The 24,112-nt window shown below is 48.2% G+C and overlaps 2 protein-coding genes across 2 annotated transcripts in view; one reads left to right on the top strand and one right to left on the bottom strand.

The window, feature by feature from the left end:
* Window positions 1-24,112, bottom strand: part of WDR3 (WD repeat domain 3) — a 418,951-nt gene that overhangs the window by 196,376 nt on the left and 198,463 nt on the right. The window lies entirely within an intron of this gene.
* Window positions 1-24,112, top strand: part of SPAG17 (sperm associated antigen 17) — a 154,037-nt gene that overhangs the window by 6,845 nt on the left and 123,080 nt on the right. Inside the window, exons 2-8 of the mRNA XM_060236319.1 lie at window positions 70-210; window positions 4,074-4,142; window positions 9,565-9,696; window positions 15,255-15,456; window positions 17,593-17,787; window positions 20,208-20,389; window positions 23,288-23,437. Of these exons, the coding sequence (XP_060092302.1) occupies window positions 70-210; window positions 4,074-4,142; window positions 9,565-9,696; window positions 15,255-15,456; window positions 17,593-17,787; window positions 20,208-20,389; window positions 23,288-23,437 (1,071 nt within the window). The remainder of the gene's footprint in view (window positions 1-69; window positions 211-4,073; window positions 4,143-9,564; window positions 9,697-15,254; window positions 15,457-17,592; window positions 17,788-20,207; window positions 20,390-23,287; window positions 23,438-24,112) is intronic.

The following is a 24,112-nucleotide window of genomic DNA, read 5'->3' as shown; positions in this document are numbered from 1 at the left end:
CGTTTTGAAGATTTAAAAAAAAACCCCAATAATGTGTCATTTCTGTGGTTTGTTTCGAAACTCAAACAGGAAAATTGGATTCCGAGCATTGCCTTCATCGTTGGGAACCAAATTGAAGACGAGCTGCACATGAAGGCTCTGTCTCTGGCCGTGCAGCTGCCCCAGCGGAGGCTCTTCAGCGTGATCTCTTGGGAGCAGATATTGGAAGAGGTATTTCGCGCTGATTGCCTGACCTGAATGACTCAGGCCGGCCGGATCTTGTCAGACCTCGGAAGCTTAGCAGAGTCAGCCCCTGGTTAGGGCTTGAGGGGTAGAACCACCAAGGAAGTCCAGGGTTGCCACGCAGAGGCAGGCAATGGCAAGCTGCCTCTCTCCGTGTCTTGCCTCAAAAAAGTCATGAGGGGTCGCTATAAGTTGGTTGCAGTTTGATGTCACCTTCCAGTGATGACAGTGTGAGGTGGATCCAGGTGGGTACGTTGCTCTGAAGCAATAAAACAAAGTTAGAGTCCAGTGGCACCTTTCAGATCAACAAAGTTTTATTCAAGGTGTGAGCTTTCAGACACGTTCCCCCTGAGTTGAATCTCTCTGTCTGGGGCAAGTTCTTGGTGGTTGGGAGGGGCAACAGTGGGAGGGCTTCTAGTGACCTGGCCCCACTGATGGACCTTCTGATGGCACCTGGGTTTTCTTGGCCACTGTGTGACACAGAGTGTTGGACTGGACGGGCCATTGGCCTGATCCAACATGGCTTCTCTTATGTTCTTCTGTGACACAGAATGTTGGACTGGATGGGCCATTGGCCTGATCCAACATGGCTTCTCTTATGTTTTTCTGTGACACAGAATGTTGGACTGGATGGGCCGTTGGCCTAATCCAACATGGCTTCTCTTATGTTCTTCTGTGACACAGAGTGTTGGACTGGATGGGTCATTGGCCTGATCCAACATGGCTTCTCTTATGTTCTTCTGTGACACAGAGTGTTGGACTGGATGGGTCATTGGCCTGATCCAACATGGCTTCTCTTATGTTCTTCTGTGACACAGAGTGTTGGACTGGATGGGTCATTGGCCTGATCCAACATGGCTTCTCTTATGTTCTTCTGTGACACAGAGTGTTGGACTGGATGGGCCATTGGCCTGATCCAACATGGCTTCTCTTATGATCTTCTGTGACACAGAGTGTTGGACTGGACATGCCATTGGCCTGATCCAACATGGCTTCTCTTATGTTATTCTGTGACACAGAGTGTTGGACTGGACATGCCATTGGCCTGATCCAGCATGGCTTCTCTTATGTTCTTCTGTGACACAGAGTGTTGGACTGGACGTGCCATTGGCCTGATCTAACATGGCTTCTCTTAGGTTCTTAATCCAAACAACTGTTGACCCTATAAACTTGTTATTTCTGTTTTGTCTCCACGTATCCTAAGATATCTTTGTCATGTGACATGCTTACTTGCTGTTCAGCTTCTGTCTGTAAGTTTGAGTGGTGATTTTCTATTTCTATGTATCATACCCCGTATAAAACTTTGTTGGTCTTGATTTTGTTCCTGCCGTGCGGGGCGATATCAGAACCAAGGTTAGAGAATCCCCAACAAATGGCTGTCCAGCCTCTGCGTGAACTTCTCCACCAAGGGGAAGCCTGCCCGCTGCCTGTAGGTTATTGTCTGAAGGTTCCATCTTCAGGCTGTTCTGACTCTCAGGAAGTTTAGCTGGAATCTGTCAGTTATAGTGCAGTCCTAGACAGGGTTATCCCCTTAAAACCCCATTGTCTTTAATGGCCTTAGAAGACTGACACTGTTTAAAACTGAACAGGTGATTCCCCCCTGTAACTCCTGCCCAGCCGAAGAAGTGATGACTTCTTGTTTTCAATAACCGATACACGAGCATGCCTGTATGTAAAGTGCCTCGCAGCAACCTCAGCAAGGGGCTTTCAAGGCTAATGGGAAGCAGAGGTGGTTTGGCCACGGCCTTCCTCTGCAGAGCCTTCCTGGGTGGACTCTCATCCCAGTACCAACCTGCGTAGCTTCCGAGATCTGATGAGACGGGGCTATACCGTACCATTCCACTTCCCACAGTTTAGACTGTGCGTGTTCAGTGCCATCAAGTCACAGCTGATCTACGGCGACCCCAGGTAAGAGGCTTTCAAGGCAAATAAGCAGAGGTGGCTTCCTCCGCAGAGTCTTCCTTGGTGGTCTCCCATGCAACTACCAGCCCCACTTAGCTTCTGAGATCTGACAAGATCGGGCCATACTCTGCCGTCTTCCATCCCATACTGGAACGTGAAAAGGTAAAGGCAGTCCCCCTGTCCAAGCACCAAGTTGTTACCGACCCACGGGGTGACGTCACATCAGGACATTTTCACATGTTGCGATCTGCCTGGAGCCCATTTACGGGAAAAGGCGGAATATAAGCCTATTAAATAAAATAAATTTTAAAAAATACAAAGAAATGGTGAAAAACATGCAATCCTCTACACGCTCCGCTTATCCTAGGGAAAAGGAAAGGTCCCCTGTGCAAGCACCAGTCGTTTCCGACTCTGGGGTGACGTCGCATCACAACGTTTTCACGGCAGACTTTTTACGGGGTGGTTTGCCATTGCCTCATCTACACTTTACCCCCAGCAAGCTGGGTCCTCATTTTACCAACCTTGGAAGGACAGAAGGCTGAGTCAACCTTGAGCCGGCTACCTGAACCTAGTTTCCGCCGGGATCGAACTCAGGTCCTAAGCAGAGCTAGGACTGCAGTACTGCAGCTTACCATTCTGTGCCACGGGGCTCTGTGGTGTGGGTGAGCTTTGATTGACGTTTCCATTAATATTGCCAACTGAAAAACTCTGTAGCAAACTGGGTCACGACTCGTTCGTTGGCTGAGGGTGTCATTCAGCCTAATGGTGAGCGTCTGTCCTCGAGGGAGCCCCGCGGCGCAGCGTGGTAAAGCTGCAGTACTGCAGTCCGAGCTCTCTGCTCATGACCTGAGTTCGATCCCAGCAGAAGCTGGGTTCGGGTAGCCGGCTCCAGGTTGACTCAGCCTTCCATCCTTCCGAGGTCGGTCAAATGAGTCCCCAGCTTGCTGGGGGGAATGTGTAGAGGACTGGGGGAGGCAATGGCAAAAAAAGAAAAAAAGGTAAAGGTAGTCCTCTGTGCAAGCACCGGTCGTTTTTGACTCTTTCACAACGTTTTCACGGCAGACTTTTGACGGGGTGCTTTGCCATTACCTTCCCCAGTCATCTACACTTTTCCCCCACAGCAAGCTGGGGTCTCATTTTACCGACCTCAGAAGGATGGAAAGCGTAGATGACTGGGGGAGGCAATGGCAAAAAAAAAAAGGTAAAGGTAGTCCTCTGTGCAAGCACCAGTCGTTTTCGACTCTTTCACAACGTTTTCACGGCAGTGCTTTGCCATTACCTTCCCCAGTCCTCTACACTTTTTCCCCACAGCAAGCTGGGGACTCATTTTACCGACCTCAGAAGGATGGAAAGCGTAGATGACTGGGGGAGGCAATGGCAAAAAAAAAAAAAGGTAAAGGTAGTCCTCTGTGCAAGCACCAGTCGTTTTCGACTCTTTCACAACGTTTTCACTGCAGACTTTTGACGGGGTGCTTTGCCATTGCCTTCCCCAGTCCTCTGCACTTTTCCCCCAGCAAGCTGGGGTCTCATTTTACCGACCTCAGAAGGATGGAGAGCGTAGATGACTGGGGAAGGCAATGGCAAACCACCCCATAAAAACTCTGCCTTGAAAACGTCGTGATGCGTCGTCACCCCAGAGTCGGAAACGACTGGTGTTTGCACAGGGGGCTACCTTGATCTTTTTAACTTCGAGGTTTGTGAGACGTAACTGCCACTGGGCTGCCCGCTGGGATCTCTTGCCGTGAAAACACTGCTGTTCAAAGGGCGGGGGGAATAATCAGTTCCACGAGGTACACCCAAGCCTTTGGTTACCCGTGGCTCTTTGGATCTATCCGTGTGTTAAGCCAACATATCTTACTTCTAGGGTATCTTGTGGAAACACCGATGAATATAAGCAGTTCCCAGGATTCAGTCACTTAAGTTTGTTCATGGTACTGTGTTTCTTACAGATTATGGATGCTGGAAATACGAAAGCCAAGAAAGTCAAAGAACAGACTCCAACACCTTTGTATTCTGAGGCAAGTGGACCCTTTTATTGAGGTGGACCCAGCCAGCTTTTCACTCTGCCTTCCACAATTCTCCTCCTTACTGCAGTGCCCACCCCATAGAGCCAGTTTGGTATAGTGGTTAAGTGTGTCGACTCTTACCTGGGAAAACCAGGTTTGTTTACCCACTCCTTCACTTGCAGCTGCTGGAAGGGTCTTGGGTCAGCCATAGCTCTGGCAGAGTTGTCCTTGAAAGGGCAGCTGCTGTGAGAGCCCTCTCAGCCCCACCCACCTCACAGGGTGTCTGATGTGGGAGAGGAAGGTAAAGGAGATTGTGAGCCGCTCTGAGACTCTGTCCTTGAAAGGGCAGCTGCTGTGAGAGCCCTCTCAGCCCCACCCGCCTCACAGGGTGTCTGATGTGGGGGAGGAAGGTAAAGGAGATTGTGAGCCGCTCTGAGACTATGTCCTTGAAAGGGCAGCTGCTGTGAGAGCCCTCTCCAGCCCCACCCACCTCACAGGGTGTCCGTTGTTGGGGAGGAAGGTAAAGGAGATTGTGAGCCGCTCTGAGACTCTGTCCTTGAAAGGGCAGCTGCTGTGAGAGCCCTCTCAGCCCCACCCACCTCCCAGGGTGTCTGTTGTGGGGGAGGAAGGTAAAGGAGATTGTAGGCCGCTCTGAGACTGATTGAGAGAGAAGAGTGGGGTATATATCTACAGTCTTCCTCTATAGTCCACGCAGGCCACTGGATTCCCTTCGTAGATATTTCAGTTGACCAGTGGGGTCCTTTCCCACCTTTTTTCACCAGCAGGAAGCTGTATCCTACCCACAGTTCTCTCTCTCTCCAAAATGAGATGCTGAATTAAATCTGTGAAGGACAAGGGCCAAGCAGATGCAGAACTGTACAATTTCTGTATGTATTGGCTCAACCAGGAACTTTATCTAACCTAAGTGTAATTTTAAAATCTGGCTTGTGAAATAGTAAGACTCTTTCCACACTGCTGTCACCCCAAAGAAGGGTAGATGGTTCTGCACAGGGGTGAAATTCTAACAGGAGCTCCTTTGCATATTAGGCCACACCCCCTGATGTAACCAATCCTCCAAGAGCTTACAAGGCTCTTTTTTGTAAGCTCTTGGAAGATTGGCTATATTAGGGGGTGTGGCCTAATATTGCAAAGGAGCTCCTGCTAGAATTCCACTCCTGGTTCTGCAGATCCAGAGAACCAGCCAGTTTGCAGTTTTAAGGTAGAGGGATTGAATACACGCCAAGTTTATTTAAAAGTATCAGGATTTCACAAAACATGAGCAATAATGTCTTTTTTTCTGGAAACATTTGACTTGGGAAATCCTCCAGCTAATTCCCTGGAAAATTATCCAACGCTAAATGCAGCATGATCCAATTTCTTTGACATGTCCTAATAGAAAAGAAATATGTGAACTGAAATATTAGATTGGGAAGAAAATATGGCAGGCATGATTTAAAAGTTATAAACAAGGGTCCGAGTTTTGGTATTGCTCTGTTAAGGCCGTGAGCGGTCTGGGACCCGTGTATCGTTGGGATGATCTCCTTTGGTACATTCCCTGAAAAGTGTTACCTTCTGCAGAGAACAATCTACTGGTGATCTCCATCCCCCCCCAAAAGTTTGGCTGTCCTTACGCAGAGCCAGGGCCTTTTCTGCTGAATAACATCTGTACACCTCACGCAGTCCCGCAGGGCTTGCCAGGCAGAAATGTTCTGCCAATTGGGGTTGAGGAACTGAACGGGTACCAGCCCACCGGCACTCCTTCCTGGCCCCTCTCTTCTTTTTTTTTCTTTTTGCCTTTTCCCAGCTTCTCGCAGGGCAGTGATAAAATCTGGAATCTGGAATTTTAACGCCATCTGAGGATGCTTTCTTCTATGGACTATTTAAACCAGGGGTGTCAAACATGCGGCCCGGGGACCGAATCAGACCCTCGGAGGGCTCCTATCAGCCCCCCGAGCAAGTGGCTATCGTCTGCTTCCTTCTCCCTCTCTCTCTTGCTTCCTTCTGCATCACAGCTTGCTTTGCTAGGCTTGCTCGATCGCACAGGAGCTACAGAGCAAAGCCTCTGTTTTCTCCATTGGCTGAGGCTCCTCCCTTGGGGAGGAAGGGGGGGAGGTAGAACTTGTTTATCCAGGCTCTCTCAATTGCACAGCAGAGCTACTGAGCCAAGCCTCTCTTCCTTCTGTTGGCTGAGGCTCCTTCCCCTCCTGGTCCCCTGGGGAAGGAAGGAAAGAGCCAGAGCTTCCTTTGCCCAGTTCCTTGGATCTCATGGGAGAAATACAAAGAAAGCACCTTTAAGGCCAAGGAGTGCTAACGTTTTAAGCATGTTTTAAAAAAACAAACATTGTGTTTGTCTGTGTCCTTTCTAAAGGTTATATCTCTGTTCCCTAATCTTAAATAGGTACACACATGGCCTGGCCTGACATGGCCTTATTTATATCAGATCGGGCCCTTTTAACAAATGAGTTTGACACCCTTGCGCTGGCGCTTCCATTTGAAAGGATCTCGAGCGACAGGGATGGAGAAAGGCCAGTCTCTGCATGAGACCCGTGAGAGTCACAACAGCTCAGAGCAGACTATTGGGATATTTGGTTAATATATAGTGGAGTTTGCCCAGTCATAGAAGTGTGATATTGTGGGCAGTAAGTAAATCTTCCGAGAAGTATGTAGCAGAAAGTAAAACTCACATTGCAGATTGCGGTCGAGAGAAGAAACTTAATCTAATGAGTACTTTCCCTATCCCAAGTGGCCAGTTAGATCTGGAAGTACAAGAACATAAGAGAAGCCATGTTGGATCAGGTCAATGGCCCATCCAATCCAACACTCTGTGTCACACAGTGCCCAAAAATCCCAAGTGCCATCAGGAGGCCCACCAGTGGGGCTAAAATCCCTTCCACTGTGCCCCCCCCCCCCACCAAGCACATGAATACAGAGCATCACTGCCCCAGACAGAGAGTTCCATCTATAGCCAGTGGCCACTGATGGACCTCTGCTCCATATGCTTATCCATTCCCCTCTTGAAGCTGTCTATGCTTGTAGCTGCCACCACCTCCTGTGGCAGTGGATTCCACATGTTAATCACCCGTTGGGTGAAGAAGTGCTTCTTTTTATCTGTTCTAACCCGACTGCTCAGCAATTTCACTGAATGCCCACGAGTTCTTGTATTGTGAGAAAGGGAGAAAAGGACTTCTTTCTCTGCTTTCTCCATCCCATGCATAATAAACAAGGTCACGGTTTCTACAAGAGAGACATGTAGAGTTGGGTGATTCCTTGAAAAGCCACCTGCTTTTCCCTTCCTCCCCCACAACAGACACCCTGTGAGGTCGGTGGGGCTGAGAGAGCTCTCACAGAGGCTGCCCTTTCAAGGACAACCTCTGCCAGAGCTATGGCTGACCCAAGGCCATCCCAGCAGATGCAGGTGGGGAAGTGGGGAATCAAACCCGTTCTCCCAGATAAGAGTCTGCGCACTTCACCACTACACCAAGCTGGCTCTCTACTGTATGAGCCTCCATAATCTTTGCCTGAGATCTCAAAATTGACACCAGATGCAGTTGAGTGTAATTTCTCCAAAGGTGTGAGGGAGTGAGAAGACGTCAGAACTCAGGAGTAACACTTCATTCATCCCAAAGCTATAAATATATCCTGTTCGGTTAGAAGCGAAATTTGGGAGATGTTACATGCCAAAGGTGTACCTTCGCAATGCTTCCAATCTGGGCGAACTCCGTAAGAAAGACAACCCGAGCACAAACCCTCTCCCTCTCTTATATGAACTCTTGCTGAGCTGTGTCTCGTATTATTTTTAAGTCGTTATGCGGCTCAAAGGGGGTGGGGGGAGATCCCAGATGTTTGCGAGCTGTATGAAATTTGGTGGAAACAAGCTGTAAAAAACATAGCCATAAAACAGCTTGTCAGGGCCACACATCTGGACAATGCAGCTGTGCCTTGATGTTGCTGTCATCGCCCAAAGAAAATTCAATAACCTTATTCCACCCCAATTAGGCTTCATACCGACGGAGTCGGAAAGGAGGGCGTTACTCTCCGAGTCTAGGGTGGGACTCCAGTCCTCCCACCACCACTAGCCCACAATATATCTGAAACTGTTATTGGTCTTTGATGTGGGGCTTGTAGCTCTGATAGAAAAAGTGAGATACATCATTCTCGTAGAGGAAGGGTGGGGAGCCGTATGTGGCCTTCGAGGTCACTTGCTGGGGCCATGTCATGATTGAACTGCAGTCCCCATACAGATTAAAATTAGAAGCTAGACTGAAAAAAACATGAAGGTTCTTTCTATCATATGCGGTGGACTTGTGAAAGAGTGAAAAAGTACTGGCAGATGATTCAACAAGAGATTTCTAAGATCTTGGGATACGAATTTAACAAAGTTGCAGAGACTTTTCCGTTGGGATTACAAATGGAAAAATTTCCAAAAGAAGATAGAACTTTAACCTGGTACTTGCTCTCAGCTGCTAGGACATTGTACGCGCAGTTGTGGAAGCAAGAAAAAATACCAGAGAAATGGGATTGGATTGTAAAAGTTATGACATGGAGTGAAATGGACAAGTTAACAAGAACCTTAAGAGACTATGATTTAGAAGTATTTAAGATGGAGTGGAAAAATTTCAGAAGATATGTAGGAAAAGAGTGGAAAATAAAAGGACATTGGACAATTTTTGATAATGACTAAGTACAAGAAGGAGGAGGATATTAATTTTGGTTCTTATTAATTAAGGGTACCTTTAATATTAAGATTTTAAGTATATAACACCAGCAGGGGGGAGGGGTGGGTAGAAAGTAACATATGGGATAGATAAAAAAGTAATTATTAATGATGTAAGAAATTGAATTTATTATCATATGTTACTAATAAAATTGTTTGAAACAGTCAAAATTAGAAGCTAGATTGCCATGGAACACCCACTGAAATGTAAATTAACACAACAATCTTACATTGAAATGGAGGTTTGGAGAGGAGTTTGGAAACAAGAAGGAAAAGTTCTACAATTAAGGCTTAGATCCGGATCTGGAGAAAACTCCAGGCCAAAGCAAGTTTTGAGCATTGCGAGGCAATAGCGGAGTGAAAGTGCCGTCAATACACATTTGCACAAAACAAATGTAGAAGCTAGAAGAAATGATGAGGCAAGACAGAATTAAAGGCGGTATGTAATGTAGAAGGTAGCTTTGAAAGGTGCACAAAGAAAGGATCAAGTGGCTAGTGTAGAAAGGGTCAGTGTATCAGGGCGCAGTTCTCACTGAAGTGAGAAACCTACGTCTGAGTACGGTCACACATGCTAAATAGTGCTGTTTCAGTCCACTTCGGAAACGGTTTGAAAGTGGATTTTGCCATTCCACACAGCTAAATCCAGTTGGAAAGTGTTATGAGCCTCTTTTATCTTGTCACGCCCAAAGTTGGCATGTATTTGTTTTTTTTTCTCTGCAGGTGTTAGAGGCAGCAAAAAGCATTCTGGATGCTGGAGAATCGCTTCCCGTGACTCTGATTGGCAAGTTAATTAAATATCAAATGCTTTGCATCAAACAGAAGGATCTGCTGAGACGGGGTGCTGAAAAGAAGGTATCGTGACCACATACGAGATAAAAATCCTACTTGTCTTTTAAGGCAAAAAAGCTTTTGATAGGTTTTGTTTCTTCTGTTGGATGATTACCCTGCTCCATCGTAGGAGAGGCTAGCCTCAAATATTTGTCCCGCTCTCTCCCTTGTAGGAGGCTTCTCACCATTGCTATTACGGTAGGCGGGTTTTACTCATGTCTAACAAGCCAAATACATCCTCCATGTTAATACCAACCCAATGACACCCAACAGAATTCTTTATCAGGCATAGGGTGCGGTCACACTGGAGGCTTGGCACAATCTGGCGGCACCTCTATATAGAATCATAGGATCATAGAGTTGGAAGGGATCTCCAGGGCCATCTAGTCCAACCCCCTGCGCAATGCAGGAAACTCACAAACACCTCCCCCCTAAATTCACAGGATCTTCATTGCTGTCAGATGGCCATCTAGCCTCTGTTTAAAAACCTCCAAGGGAGGAGAGCCCACCACCTCCCGAGGAAGCCTATTCCACTGAGGAACCACTCTAAAGGTCAGGAAGTTCTTCCTAATGTTGAGTCAGAAACTCTTTTGATTTAATTTCAACCCATTGGTTCTGGTCCTACCTTCTGGGGCCACAGAAAACAATTCCACACCATCCTCTATATCAGGGGTGGCCAACGGTAGCTCTCCAGATGTTTTTTTGCCTACAACTCCCATCAGCCCCAGCCATTGGCCATGCTGGCTGGGGCTGATGGGAGTTGTAGACAAAAAACATCTAGAGAGCTACCATTGACCACCCCTGCTCTATATGACACCCCTTCAAGTACTCGAAGATGGTGATCATATCACCTCTCAGCCACCGCCTCTCCAGTTTAAACATCCCCAGCTCCTTCAGCCTGTCTTCATAGGACCTGGTCTCCAGACTCCTCACCATTTTCGTCGCCCTCCTCTGAACCCGTTCCAGCTTGTCTATATCCTTCTGAAAATGTTGTGCCCAAAACTGAACACAATACTCCAGGTGAGGTCTTACCAGAGCAGAGTAAAGTGATACCATCACTTCACGTGATCTGGACGCTAGACTTCTGTTGATATGCTGTGGTTTAAATAGCCATGTGACGAGGTGGCTAGATAGCACACCCCGAGACGGCTCTTCTGGTCCCATGGTGAGGCATCCCTATTACCAGCACCTGATCAAACAGAGCACGGTGTCCGAGGGGTGGGGGTTGGAAAAAATTTACTTGTACATATGCACTTACGTGCACATCCCTCCCAGGTGAAAGAAACCTCTCAACTGAGACGGAAGTCACACTTCCCAACCAACATCGATTCACGATGGTGGGGTTCAGACATTGGGAAAAACAGAGCGGAAGTGCTGGCATACGTAAAGGCTTGACTTTCCCCAGAGTCAGCAAACTCCGCTTCAAGGATGGGCTGGACCCGGGTGCAAACAGCTGGGGCACAGAAGGCAGATGTTGTGGTCTGGTTGCACTCTTTACATCTGCAAAGGTACCACAGAGCTTTTTTTGTAGCAGGAGCTCCTTTGCATATTAGGCCACACACCCTCTGAAGTAGCCAATCCTCCAAGAGCTTACAGGGCTCTTCGTGCAGGGCCTGCTGTAAGATCCAGGAGGATGGGCTACATCAGGGGGGCGTGGCCTAATATGCAAAGGAGCTCCTGCTAGAATTCCATCCCTGGGCCACACACCTCTGATGTAGCCCATCCTCCTGGAGCTTACAGGGCTCTTCTTACAGGGCCTACTGTAAGCTCCAGGAGGATTGGCTACATCAGGGGGCGTGACCTAATATGCAAAGGAGTTCCTGCTACATGAAAAGCCCTATGCAATGATATCGGTACAAAATGCTCATGTGACCACAGCCATGATGTTATAAAATTTTTCAAAGGAGAGAAGCAGATTTTAAGCACATTTTGAAGGCCATGGTCGGGCAAAGAAGAATCAGGTATCAGGTCGCTGCAGGCCAGTGGCTGTCAAAGCAAGAGCTAATAAATCTATTAAACTCAATTGTGACAGTTCCCTCCTCCCCTGTCTAACTGTTGCTCCTCATCTGGCCTGATGAACAGTTTTAAGGAACAAGAAGACTTGCAGATTGTTAGGTCTCATTGTGGGTCGGTATTGTGAGTTTCCTGTATTGTGCAGGGGGTTGGACTAGATGACCCGGGAGAAGAAGAAGAAGATATTGGATTTATATCCCGCCCTCCACTCCGAAGAGTCTCAGAGCAGCTCACAATCTCCTTTACCTTCCTCCCCCACAACAGACACCCTGTGAGGTGGGTGGGGCTAAGAGAGCTCTTACAGCAGCTGCCCTTTCAAGGACAACCTCTGCCAGAGCTATGGCTAACCCAAGGCCATTCCAGAAGGTGCAAGTGGAGGAGTGGGGAATCAAACCCAGTTCTCCCAGATAAGAGGCCACACACTTAACCACTACAGCAAACTGGCTCTCAGGTACCTTCCAACTCTACGATTCTATGAAGATGGATTATGTTCTTGGCTTTTGCTTCCAGACCAAGATGGCTGTAAACCATTTGTTTAGTTCAGTCTGCCTGGCTCCGCCTCTGGGGAGGGTGATTTGTAAGGAGGTGTGGGAAGAAATAGCCAGAGCACAGAGCGAGATTAAAATAAACCGAAACTTGACCTTTGCTTGTAAGAGTTCTAAAAACAGATGTTACACAGATAACTTTTTTAAAAAAAAAAATTCAAATCAAACCCAAGGGGAATAAAATAGCCGTTGGTGAATGCAACTCAGCTAACCTAGCAAGACTTGAGGCCCCTGACCAGAATTCAGGTAAGGAACACATAAAGAAGCTGCCTTATATTGAATCAGACCCTCGGTCCATCAAAATCAGTATTGTCTACTCAGACTGGCAGCGGCTCTCCAGGGTCTCCAGCAGAAGTTTTTCACACCTATTTGCCTGGACCCTTTTTAGTTGGAGGTGCCGGAGATTGAACCTGGGACCTTCTGCTTACCAAGCAGGTGCTCTACCACTGAGCCACTGTCCCTCCCCAATGGGACATATGGACATATGAAGCTGCCTTATACTGAATCAGACCCTCGGTCCATCAAAGTCAATCTTGTCTACTCAGACTGACAGCGGCTCTCCAGGGTCTCCAGCAGAGGTTTTTCACGCCTGCTTGCCTGGACCCTTTTTAGTTGGAGATGCTGGAGATTGAACATGGGACCTCCTGCTTACCAAGCAGATGCTCTACCACTGAGCCACCATCCCTCCCCTAAAGGTAAATGGAGCATGAGGACATGCTGGATATTCCTGGAGCCTTGGTAGTCACTTGGAATGAAAGGTGGGTAAACGTATAGGCAGGGCTTTTTTTGAGGAGGCAGGAGGGATATGGAAGCTGCTGCCAGCAAAGAACAGGGTGGGGAGTATTTGATTAAGTTTTTCAGGTGGACTTAGGTCACCAATGGTGAGAAGAGATTCTGGGGCAGCGGTGGCCAAACTGTTGTTCGGGAGTCACATTTGGCTCTTTCACACATATCGTGTGGCTCTTGAAGGCCCCTCCGGCCCATCAGCTGACAGGGAGAAGGCATTTGTCTCTTTAAATCACTTCTCCAAGCCAGTCAGCAGCTTGGAGAATGCATTTAGAGTTAAAGTTGCTTTCCTTCCACCTCTATGTCCATCCTCCCTCTTCCTTCCTTCCTTCCTTCCTTCCTTCCTTCCTTCCTTCCTTCCTTCCTTCCTTCCTTCCTTCCTTCCTTCCTTCCTTCCTTCCTTCCTTCCTTCCTTCCTTCCTTCCTTCCTCCCTCCCTCCCTCCCTCCCTTCTCTCAAACATCTGATACTCCCGTCTTGCAGCTCTCAAACATGTGATGCTTATTCTGCGTGGCTCTTACATTAAGCAAGTTTGACCACTCCTGTCTGGGGGGTTTAGTATTGGATCCCTAAGTGTCTGGGTGAAGTCAGCAGTGGGAGGGTAGTTCCCCATGGCTCGATGTCAGGAAAGGGCTAATGCAAAAAGCCTGGCATCTTCCTTCTGTTGTCCACTTAGGCTTTCTTCTGTTGTTGAATGTTTTAGATTACAGGGGTGTCAAACATGCAGTCTGGGGGCCAAATCAGGCCCCCGAGCAAATGGCTGTAATCTGCTTCCTTCTCCCTCTCTCTTGCTTCCTTCTGCATAACAGCTTGCTTTGCAAGGCTTGCTCAATCACACAGCAGAGCTACTGAGCCAAGCCTCTCTTCCTTCTGTTGGCTGAGGCTCCTTCCCCTCCTGGTCCCCTGGGGAAGGAAGGAAAGAGCCAGAGCTTCCTTTGCCCAGTTCCCTGGATCCCGTGGGAGAAAGACAAAGAAAGCACCTTTAAGACCAACAAGTGCTAAAATTTTAAGCATGTTTTAAGTTTCTTTTTTAAAAAAATCTTTAATTGTATTTGTGTCCTTTATAAAGTTTATCTCTTTGCTACCTAATCTAATTGCTACCGGGTTTGATTCCCCACTCCTCCACTTGCACCTGCTGGAATGGCCTTGGGTCAGCCATAGCTCTGGCAGAGGTTGTCCTTGAAAGGGCAGCTGCTGTGAGAGCCCTCTCAGCCCCACCCACCTCACAGGGTGTCTGTTGCGGGGGAGGGAGATAGAGGAGATTGTGAGCCGCTCTGAGACTCTTCGGCGTGGAGGGCGGGATATAAATCCAATTTAAAAAAAAAAATAGGTACACACATGGCCCGGCCCAACAAGGTCTCATTTATGTCAGATCTGGCCCTTATAACAAATGAGTTCGTCACCCATGCTTTAGAAAAACCATTCAAATCACTCTCTCCCCCATCTGTACACACTGTTATGCTTTCACCTGACACATCATTTAATCTCTTTGCAATCCTAGGAGACTGCCCAAAGATGGCTTTGACTTCAAAAGGGGGGGGGGGGGTGTAGATGCTTGGATATATAGATAAAGGATACATAGAACCGCCATCTATAATATTACCATGGAACTATCTAAACTGGCAGAACCAGCGCCAGAACAGTTTTATTGCTGCCAGATACATTTAATGGAACTTAAATTATGTATTTTAACTCAATTGACTGGTTTTTATATGTTTAATTTTTTTTTAATTGTTAAATTTAAAGTTTTACCTATTTATGTTAATGTATGGAATGCCGTTAGCTGCCCTGAGCCGCCTAGGCGGGGAGGGCGGGATATAAATAAAATCTATTATTATTATAGATGCTCACAGCTTATAAAGCCAAAGCCAAAGCCAAAAAACCTTCACTGGCATAGAAATAAAAAGTACAGCATAGCAAATTTACGTGGAGTTTTCAGCTTTAAAAACTAGTCAAACATCAAGAAGGGGAGCTAGGCTTTTGCTCCCTGATCGTTATGGCAACCAAAAGATACTTTGCAACCAGGTTTGTGATATGGGAACATCGGTCAGAGAGTAGGAAAAAAACCCACTAACTTCGCTTCAGGTGATCCATAACAATTAGACAGAATAGGTTTGATTACGCAGTCCCGCACTTCCCCATAAAAAAATCACAATAAAGTAAGACATGGGCTTATTTATCAGCGTAGCTCTTTTCTGTGAGAATACGATGTACCCGTAATATTCTCTGAATCTGGCAGCCAGCTGACGACCAAAAAGAGAAAGAGGAGAAGGGGAAGGGGAAAGGGAAGCCCGCCGGCAAGAAGGAGAAGCCCGCCAGCCCCAAGAAAGGAGGGAAAGGGAAAAAGGCGTCTGATGCCCAGCAGCACGCGGGAGCAGCCGTGAAAAAGGAGACCAAGCTGAAGCGACGCGGAGAAGAAGACGATACTGATAAGTACATCGGTGAGCAGCCGCGGCGGAGGGCCATCTCTCATGTCCAAAACACACTACAGATGCAAAATTGCAAGGAGTTTTCTTCAGGGCTTTTTTTTTTTTTTTTTGGTAGCAGAAACTCTTTTGCATGTTAGGCCACACACCCCTGATGTAGCCAGTCCTCCTGGAGCTTACAGTAGGCCCTGGACTAAGAGCCCTGGAAGCTCTTGGAGGATCGGCTACATCAGAGAGGTGTGGCCTAACATACAAAGAAGTTCCTGCTACAGGAGAAAAGCCCTGCTTTTCTTTAATAAACCCAGTTCAGGCGTAGCACAGAGGCAGACCCCAGGTTTGCCACCCAGTGGATGCTGAAGAAGCGAACTGCTGCTTGTTAAAACATACGAACCACATCTGTTGTGTGGTCTATAATCAACTAGAACGGGTGGGGAACAGTGGCTCTCCAGCATGGCCAATGGCTGGGGCTGATGGGAGTTGTAGGCAAAAAACCATCTGAAGAGCCACTGTTCTCCACCCCTGAACAAGAACATGTAAAGCAGATACTGAAACAAATGTAAATATGACCCATGGGATGCCCTAGAGTGGGGGTGTCAAACATGCAGTTCAGGGGGCGAATCAGGCCCCCCCAGGGCTCCTATCAGACCCCCGAGCAACTGGCAGTCATCGGCTTCCTTCTCCCTATATCTTGCTTCCTTCTGCATAACAGCTTGCTTTGCAAGGCTTGCTCCGTTGCACAGCAGAGCTACTGAGCCAAGCCTTTCTTCCTTCTATTGACTGAGACTCTGCCCCCCCCCCCCGCTCCTGGGGAAAGAGGGAAAGAGCCAGAGCTTCCTTTGCCCAGTTCCCTGGATCCCATGGGAGAAATACAAAGAAAGCCCCTTTAAGACCAACAAGTGCTAACGTTCTAAGTATGTTTTTAAGTTTTTTAAAAATATATATTTGCATCTGTCTGTGTCCTTTATAAAATGTAAATCTCTGCTACCTAATCTTAAATAGGTTTACACGTGGCCCGGCCCAACATGGCTTGGCCCAGCCCAACATGGCCTGGCCCAACAAGGTCTCATTTATGTCAGATCTGGTTGTTGTTGTCCAGTCGCACGACTTTGCGACCCCATGGACAAAGTCACGCCAGGCCCTCCTGTCCTCCACCAACCTCTGAAGTCTGCTCAAATTTATGTTAGTTACATCAGTAACGCTGTCCAGCCATCTCCTCTTTTGCCATCCCCTTCTTTTGCCTTCTGTCTTTCCCAGCATCAGGGTCTTCTCCAGAGAGTGCTCCCTTCTCATTTGGTCGCCAAAGTATTTCAGCTTCAGCATCTGACCTTCCAGGGAACAGTCTGGGTTGATTTCCCTTAGAACTGACTGATGTGATCTTCTTGCAGTCCAAGGGACTCTCAAGAGTCTTCACCAGCACCATAACTCAAAAGCATCTATTCTTCTGTGCTCAGCCTTCCTTATGGTCCAGCTTTCACAGCCATACATAACTACTGGGAATACCATCGCTTTGACTATACGGACTTTTGTCGGCAGGGTGATGTCTCTGATCTGGACCTCATAACAAATGAGTTCGACACCCCTGACCTAGAGATTTCACAGGGGCACCATGGCTCAGTGGTAGAGCATCTACTTGGCATGCAGAATGTCTCCTTGACATCCTTGACATCTCCAGTTAAAAGTGGGTGATGGGAAAAGCCTCTGCCTGTGACCCTGGAGAGCTGTTGCCAGTCTGAATAGGCAATACTGACTTTGATGGACCGAGGCCCTGATTCAGTAGAAGGCCATTTCACGTGTTCACATGCTAAGGTCGAACTAAATGCTCCAGTAGCCACAGTTCTGCCCATGGCCGCCAACACCATTTTAGAGAAGAATCAGGCCATCTCAAAAAGCTGCAAGGGACTATCACGACTGGGCCCACGCCACAGTTGGCCCAGATGATATTGTCTCCATCTCCCCCTTGCACTGGGGGTGGGGGGTGGGGGGAGATTTCCTGATTTGTCTCAAAAATGGCGTCAGCAGCCATGGATTTTCACCACACTGGACGCTTCGTCGCTCATTCCTGATCGTTTAAAATCAAATAGTACCAGCCGTAATCCTGTTCCACTCTGTGTCGCGCTTGAGTGATGGGCTTTTGTATGATATTTTGAACAGATGACGAGCCAGACGATGGTGCTCAATATTATTTCATCCTTTGGGGTTTTCACTGCCCACAACTCTTGCCTATCCTGTCCGAACTGGGTATCAATGTCGGAAGCATCATTCAGATTTCTTCCGACAATTACGAGCCCCTGCAGTCTTACCTGGAATCCATTTCACTGCCGGAAGACCCCCATCTCGCACCAGAAGGTAAACGAATTAATGATTTTAAAAATGCCTTGACGATGAACGAGAGCATCCTTTATCCTTCGTGGTTATTTTTTCATGTGAGTTTTTATAGTCATACTCTTTTGGCATTGATGTCAGAGTCACTGCGGCTGTTTCTGTAGCCTTCCATCCTCTTTTTGAGCTGAGTCCGTCCCCTTGCTGACCACTGGAAGGGTGTAATTCGGGGAAGAGCCCCGTGGCGTAGAGTGGTAAAGCTGCAGTACTGCAGATGAAGCTCTCTGCTCATTACCTGTTGGATCCCGGCGGAAGCTGGGTTCAGGTGGCCAGCTCAAGGTTGACTCAGCCTTCCATCCTTCCGAGGTCAGTAAAATGAGTACCCAGTTTGTAGGGGGGAAATGTAGATGACTGGGGAAGGCGATGGCGAACCATCCCGTAAAAAGTCTGCCATGAAAACGTCGTGATGCGACGTCACCCCAGAGTCGGAAACCGCTGGTGCTTGCACAGGGGACTACCTTGACCTTTTTAATTCGGGGAGCATGCTGGGCGAGGTGACGCTTTGTGCTTCTTAAATTGCCAAAGTTAGCTCAGGACTCTTAAATGGGTGGCTCAAACATGACACATCCTCACCTCAGCCCTCAAAACCCCCCAAACATTCATTAGTTAGTGTGTGCATGGTGGCATACACTTTTCAAAGTTGCCAGCAGCCATAGTGAGCACATATGCACTTCTGGTGGTGGAAAACACCATCAAGTCATACATTTTTCATGCAGTTTGATCAAGAGTTTTAGAGTCTTCAAATCGCCTGCCACCGTTCCACTTTAATTATTTTCCTTTTACATTTGTGGATTTGCTCTGCTCATTTTGCATAGCCAAACGTCTATATTTCCTGCTGAAAGCATTTTAATGTTGAGCGGGGGCAGTCTGATCAGAGGGCAGACGGAATACCAGTACTTAGTTAAATGTATTCGATTGCTTGGAAATCGTGTCAACACTGCAAAAACAATACAAATTTAAATTACAAGATGAGGCAAGCAATGATATGTAAAAATTTCAAGTGCTGTCAGTTCTCATGCAAATTACTGCAACTTGTGGCTTTTGGAGGAGTCTTTTAAAACCCATGAAAACTTCTACAATACGAGTTTGAAACGCCTGTAGAGAAATGACCGGATCAAAACTAGTTTTGAGAAAAACGTTGCAGCAGCAGCACCGGAACTCATCTCCCTGAAACAAATGTAGATGCTTCGGGCAGCAACAATGCAAAACAATTGTGAGAACGTTAGGTAATGTAACGTTCAGAGTGCAGTGTCCAGCCCTTCACTTCCCCAACCCCTTAAAGCCAAGAAAAAACACTGGTCAGTTTCTTTCAGTGAGTAATGCAGAGTGGAAGCCGAGCCCTGTTCTTTCTTGGCTTTAAGGGGTCGGAGAACTCCCCCGAACCCTTAAAGCCAAAAAAACCACTCGGCGCTTCCGGCGCTCGCCGAGTTTGGCGGGTGCTGCAGACGGGAAGTGAGTCCAAAACTCGGAATGGCAGGTGCAGGGAGGGGGCACCCATCCCTCGTGGTGGTGCCCTAGGCAATTGCCTTGTTTGCCTACTCCCACGTGCCGGGCCTGGATGCAGCTGGGCAGCAGCAAGATCCCCCAGAGGTCAGTCAAGGCACCAGTCAGACAAAAGAAGAGCAGGGGAAATATATGTATGGGAGAATGAGAGCACTGGGGATGGGGTGGGAGGAGAGAGGATCCCTTCTGTGTGACCGTGGGGAGGATCCACATGTCAGAGGAGAGGCTGGTGGAGAAATGGGGAAGAAGAAGTAGTAGTCAGATTTATATCCCACCCGATACTCTGAGTCTCAGAGCGGCTCACAATCTCTTTTACCTTCCCCTCCCCCCACAACAGACACCCTGGGAGGTGGGTGGGGCTGAGAGGGCTCTCACAGCAGCTGCGCTTTCAAGGACAACTCCTACAAGAGCTATGGCTGGCCCAAGGCCATTCCAGAAGCTGCAAGTGGAGGAGTGGGGAATCAAACCCAGTTCTCCCAGATAAGACTCCACGCACTAAACCACTGCGCCAAACTGGCTCTCAGAATGTCAGCAGGGGTCATCTTCTTCTTGACTATGTGCTTTATGAAAGCTTGCATTCCACTTTGCGGAAGATCATATGTTTTTCTCACCTTCAGTGTTACATGCATATTTCCATAAGCTGACAAAAAAAAAAATCTCATGAATGTCTGATACCTTGTGTTTTTTGCAGTATTTTATCTATGCTGGTCTTTTGGCCATACAATGAATTTGAATTGTCTTGGGTGCGCGATAACGAAGTTGGCTGTTTCAATAGAACGAACTGGGCTGTTTCTTTCTTTTTTTTTCAACCAAAGTTCGTTGCTTGCCAGAGACTTACAAGTTTTCGAAAACAGTTTTCATGCTATTGCATTTTTTTTTTCCAGTGCTTGAAGCTGAAAAAAAGAAGAAGGAACAGGTGGTGAAGGACCTGAAACATTTCTGGAAGTACTTAGAACCCGTTCTGGACAGCGGAAAGCCGGGATCGAACCTTTTTCAGATTGCTAGACTCCATCACCTCATCAAGGAGTCAACCTTTCCAGCTGACTGGGCTAATTATGATATGATGGTTAGTCACTTTCTCTCTTTGGAGTACTTTTGGGGGCTTCTCGCAGCAAAATAAATAAATAAATAATAAGAGCCCCGCGGCGCAGAGTGTTAACGCTGCAGTACTGCAGTCCAAAGCTCTGCTCATGACCTGAGTTTGATCCCCGGCGGAAGCTGGGTTTTCAGGTAGCCGGCTCCAGGTTGACTCAGCCTTCCATCCTTCTAAGGTCAGTAAAATGAGTCCCCAGCTTGCTGGAGGGAAAGAGTAGATGACTGGGGAAGGCAATGGCAAACCACCCCGTAAAACAGTCTGCCTTTTTCTTAGTGTTTAAGTGGCGCACAGTGTTAAAGCTGCAGTCCTAAGCTCTGCTCACGACCTGAGTCTGATCCCCAGCGGAAGCTGGGTTTTCAGATAGCCGGCTCGAGGTTGACTCAGCCTTCCATGCCTCCAAGGTCAGTAAAGCTCCAGGTTGACTCAGCCTTCCATCCTTCCGAGGTCGGTCAAATGAGGACCCAGCTTGCTGGGGGGGGGAGGGGAAGCATAGATGACTGGGGAAGGCAATGTCAAACCTCCCTGTAAAAAGTCTGCCGTGAAAACGCTGTGAAAGCAACGTCACCCCAGAGTTGGAAATGACTGGTGCTTGCACAGGGGACTTTTCCTTTTCCATAGCAAAATGCAGTTGTGCTCTCTCTCTCTCCCCCTCTCCCTTCGTCAATAGAACATTTACCAATCATGAACCAGGATAGGGTTTTCCTGTTTTCAAATTCTTGCCCTATTGTACTCCTGTGCTCTGTATCAGCTGATTGAAACCACTCTTAGCTCTAGTTAGACATCACTTCTCCTGGCTGCTTAAGGTGCCCCTGTGCTGGCTTCTCTTATGTTCTTATGTCCAAGGGTAGAATTCTAGCAGGAACTGCTTTGCATATCAGGCCACACACCCCTGATGTAACCAGTCGTCCGAGAGCTTATAAAAAAGAGCCTTGTAAGCTCTTAGAGGATTGGCTACATCAGGAGGGTGTGGTCTAATATGCAAAGGAACTCCTGATAGAATTCCATCCCTGCTTACGTCCTTTGTGAAACAAACCCCCTGAATCCAACATTCTCCTCAGTGGACAGGGATTGGTTTCAGTTGGGGTTGACCTTGCCCTTCTCGTCTCTGAGGACCTTCCCACGGAACTCAACCTGGGAGTGGCAAACGGAAATCAAAGACAGATCTCGAAGTCCAGCAACCTTTCTTGCAACTCTTCCGTATGGGTGGAGCTTAGTGTGAATGGCATTCAGACCAAAGAGGACAAAAACATCTACATACAGCCACAGGCGGGTGGTGACACTGAGGGGGCGCTGTCCTCCGACTTCCAGGTTCGGCTTTCTGACTTCCAGAGGACACTCTGAGGTGCAGCCTGCTTTCTTCTTCTCCTTCTCCTTCTTCTCCTCCTCCTTCTTCTCCTCCTCCTTCTTCTCCTCCTCCTTCTTCTTCTCCTTCTTCTTCTTCTTCTCCTTCACCTTCTCCTCCTTCTTCTTCTCCTTCTCCTCCTTCTTCTCCTTCTTCTTCTTCTCCTTCTCCTCCTTCACCTTCTCCTTCTTCTCCTCCTTCTTCTTCTTCTCCTTCTCCTTCTTCTTCTCCTTCTTCTTCTTCTCCTTCTCCTCCTTCACCTTCTCCTTCTTCTTCTCCTTCTTCTCCTTCTCCTTCTTCTCCTCCTCCTACTCCTTCTCCTCCTTCCTTCTTCCTCCTTCCTCCTTCCTCCTTCCTTCTTCCTTCTTCCTTCTTCTTCTCCTTCTTCTTCTTCTTCTCCTCCTCCTTCTTCTCCTTCTTCTTCTTCTCCTTCTTCTCCTCCTTCTCCTTCACCTTCTCCTCCTCCTCCTCCTTCTTCTTCTTCTTCTTCTTCTTCTTCTTCTTCTTCTTCTTCTTCTTCTTCTCCTTCTTCTCCTCCTTCTTCTTCTCCTTCTCCTCCTTCTCCTTCTCCTCCTTCTCCTTCACCTTCTCCTTCTTCTCCTCCTTCTTCTTCTTCTCCTTCTCCTCCTTCTCCTTCACCTTCTTCTCCTTCTCCTTCTTCTCCTTCTCCTCCTCCTCCTTCCTCCTTCCTCCTTCCTTCTTCTACTACCATGGCTGAGCTGGCAAAGGGTCATCAGCAGCAGCCGGAGCTAGGAGAGGCACAGTGCGCTGCAGCAGCAAGAGCAGCAGGTGGAGAGGAGCGAGGCAGAGGAAGCAGCGTGCAATGGGCCAGGGAGGGGGGACAGATGGAGCTGCTGGCTGCAAAGTTCTGCAGTAGGGGAGAGGGAGGTAGAAGGACAACCCCCCCCCCCCCGTTTGCAAGCAAGGTGCAATCCCTTCTTGACTCCACAGTTTTAGGGTTGGCTGCCTCAATTTGGCCACTTTCAGAACCTCCAGCTTTTGCCCCTATTCCAGAAAGCTTCTGAGAAGCCCTGCGGCGGATGGGAAAGTGTGCCCTCCGTCTTTTTAAAAAGCACCCCCTGACTTTTAAAATCCTGACTACAGCCCTGTCTGCATTGCTCTTGGCACACGCCTTGCGTAGATACAAAACTCCTGGCTTCAAAGGTCGCTGGTCGCAGCCCTGCATCACTGGAGGATGTGCTGCCAGTGCACTAAAACAGGGGTGGCCGACGGTAGCTCTCCAGATGTTTTTTTGCCTACAACTCCCATCAGCCCCAGCCATTGGCCATGCTGGCTGGGGCTGATGGGAGTTGTAGGCCAAAAAAAATCTGGAGAGCTACCATCGGCCACCCCTGCACTAAAGCAATCCCTTGCAAGTCGATTTTCCTTTGTGGATAAGCCAATCTGGTGGCAGATGATCACTTTAGTGCCACGGTAGTGCCCTAGCCGGCGTCCTTTGGATGCAGCCCAGGTCTGCCCCTCTGAATTTAAATCCGGTCTTTGTCTTTCTCTTCTTTCTTGCGCAGCTCGAATTCGGGGCGGAGATCTTCGAAACCGTCGCCTGCTTGATGTACGACTGCCTGGACTGGAGGAGGCAACATCAGCACTACTTGAAATCCACCAGGTTTATCAACGTTCCGGTCGTCGAAAAGAAAAGCAAGTCTGCGTTCGCGGAGGTGAGATACGACACTCGCGCGAGGCGGCAGGAGATGTTTTCCGGTGGGACTGTGCAGGGATGAATATCGGTGGCGGGGGAGGCCGTTGCATCTCTGCCCTGTTGTTGCCCCTTCCCCCCCCCCAGACAATTGGTTGGCCCCTGTGTTAAGTAGGATGCTGGAATAGAAGGACCACCGGTCTGATCCAACAGGGTTTCCCGTGTGTTTATTTATCCTCATTAAGCCTGCTGAATAAGCATCGATAAAAGGTACATTAAAACTTTGGGAAGCCACTTCAGTAGGTAGGTGGGCTAAAGATCAGATGGCTGCGCTGGCGTTGTTCTTTTTTATCGGCATCTTTGTTTCACTAGGTAGAATGTATTTTATTTGAGAGCCAGTTTGGTGTAGTGGTTAAGTGCGCGGACTCTTATCTGCGAGAACCGGGTTTGATTCCCCACTCCCACACTTGCACCTGCTGGAATGGCCTTGGCTCAGCCGTAGCTCTGGCAGAGGTTGTCCTTGAAAGGGCAGCTGCTGTGAGAGCCCTCTCAGCCCCACCCACCTCACAGGGTGTCTGTTGTGGGGGAGGAAGGTAAAGGAGATTGTAGGCCGTTCTGAGACTCTGTCCTTGAAAGGGCAGCTGCTGTGAGAGCCCTCTCAGCCCCACCCACCTCACAGGGTATCTGTTGTGGGGGA

Source organism: Heteronotia binoei, chromosome 4 (assembly GCF_032191835.1).
Source record: "Heteronotia binoei isolate CCM8104 ecotype False Entrance Well chromosome 4, APGP_CSIRO_Hbin_v1, whole genome shotgun sequence".
NCBI classification, from domain to species: Eukaryota; Metazoa; Chordata; class Lepidosauria; order Squamata; family Gekkonidae; genus Heteronotia; species Heteronotia binoei.
This window is presented reverse-complemented; position numbering and strand designations above follow the sequence as displayed.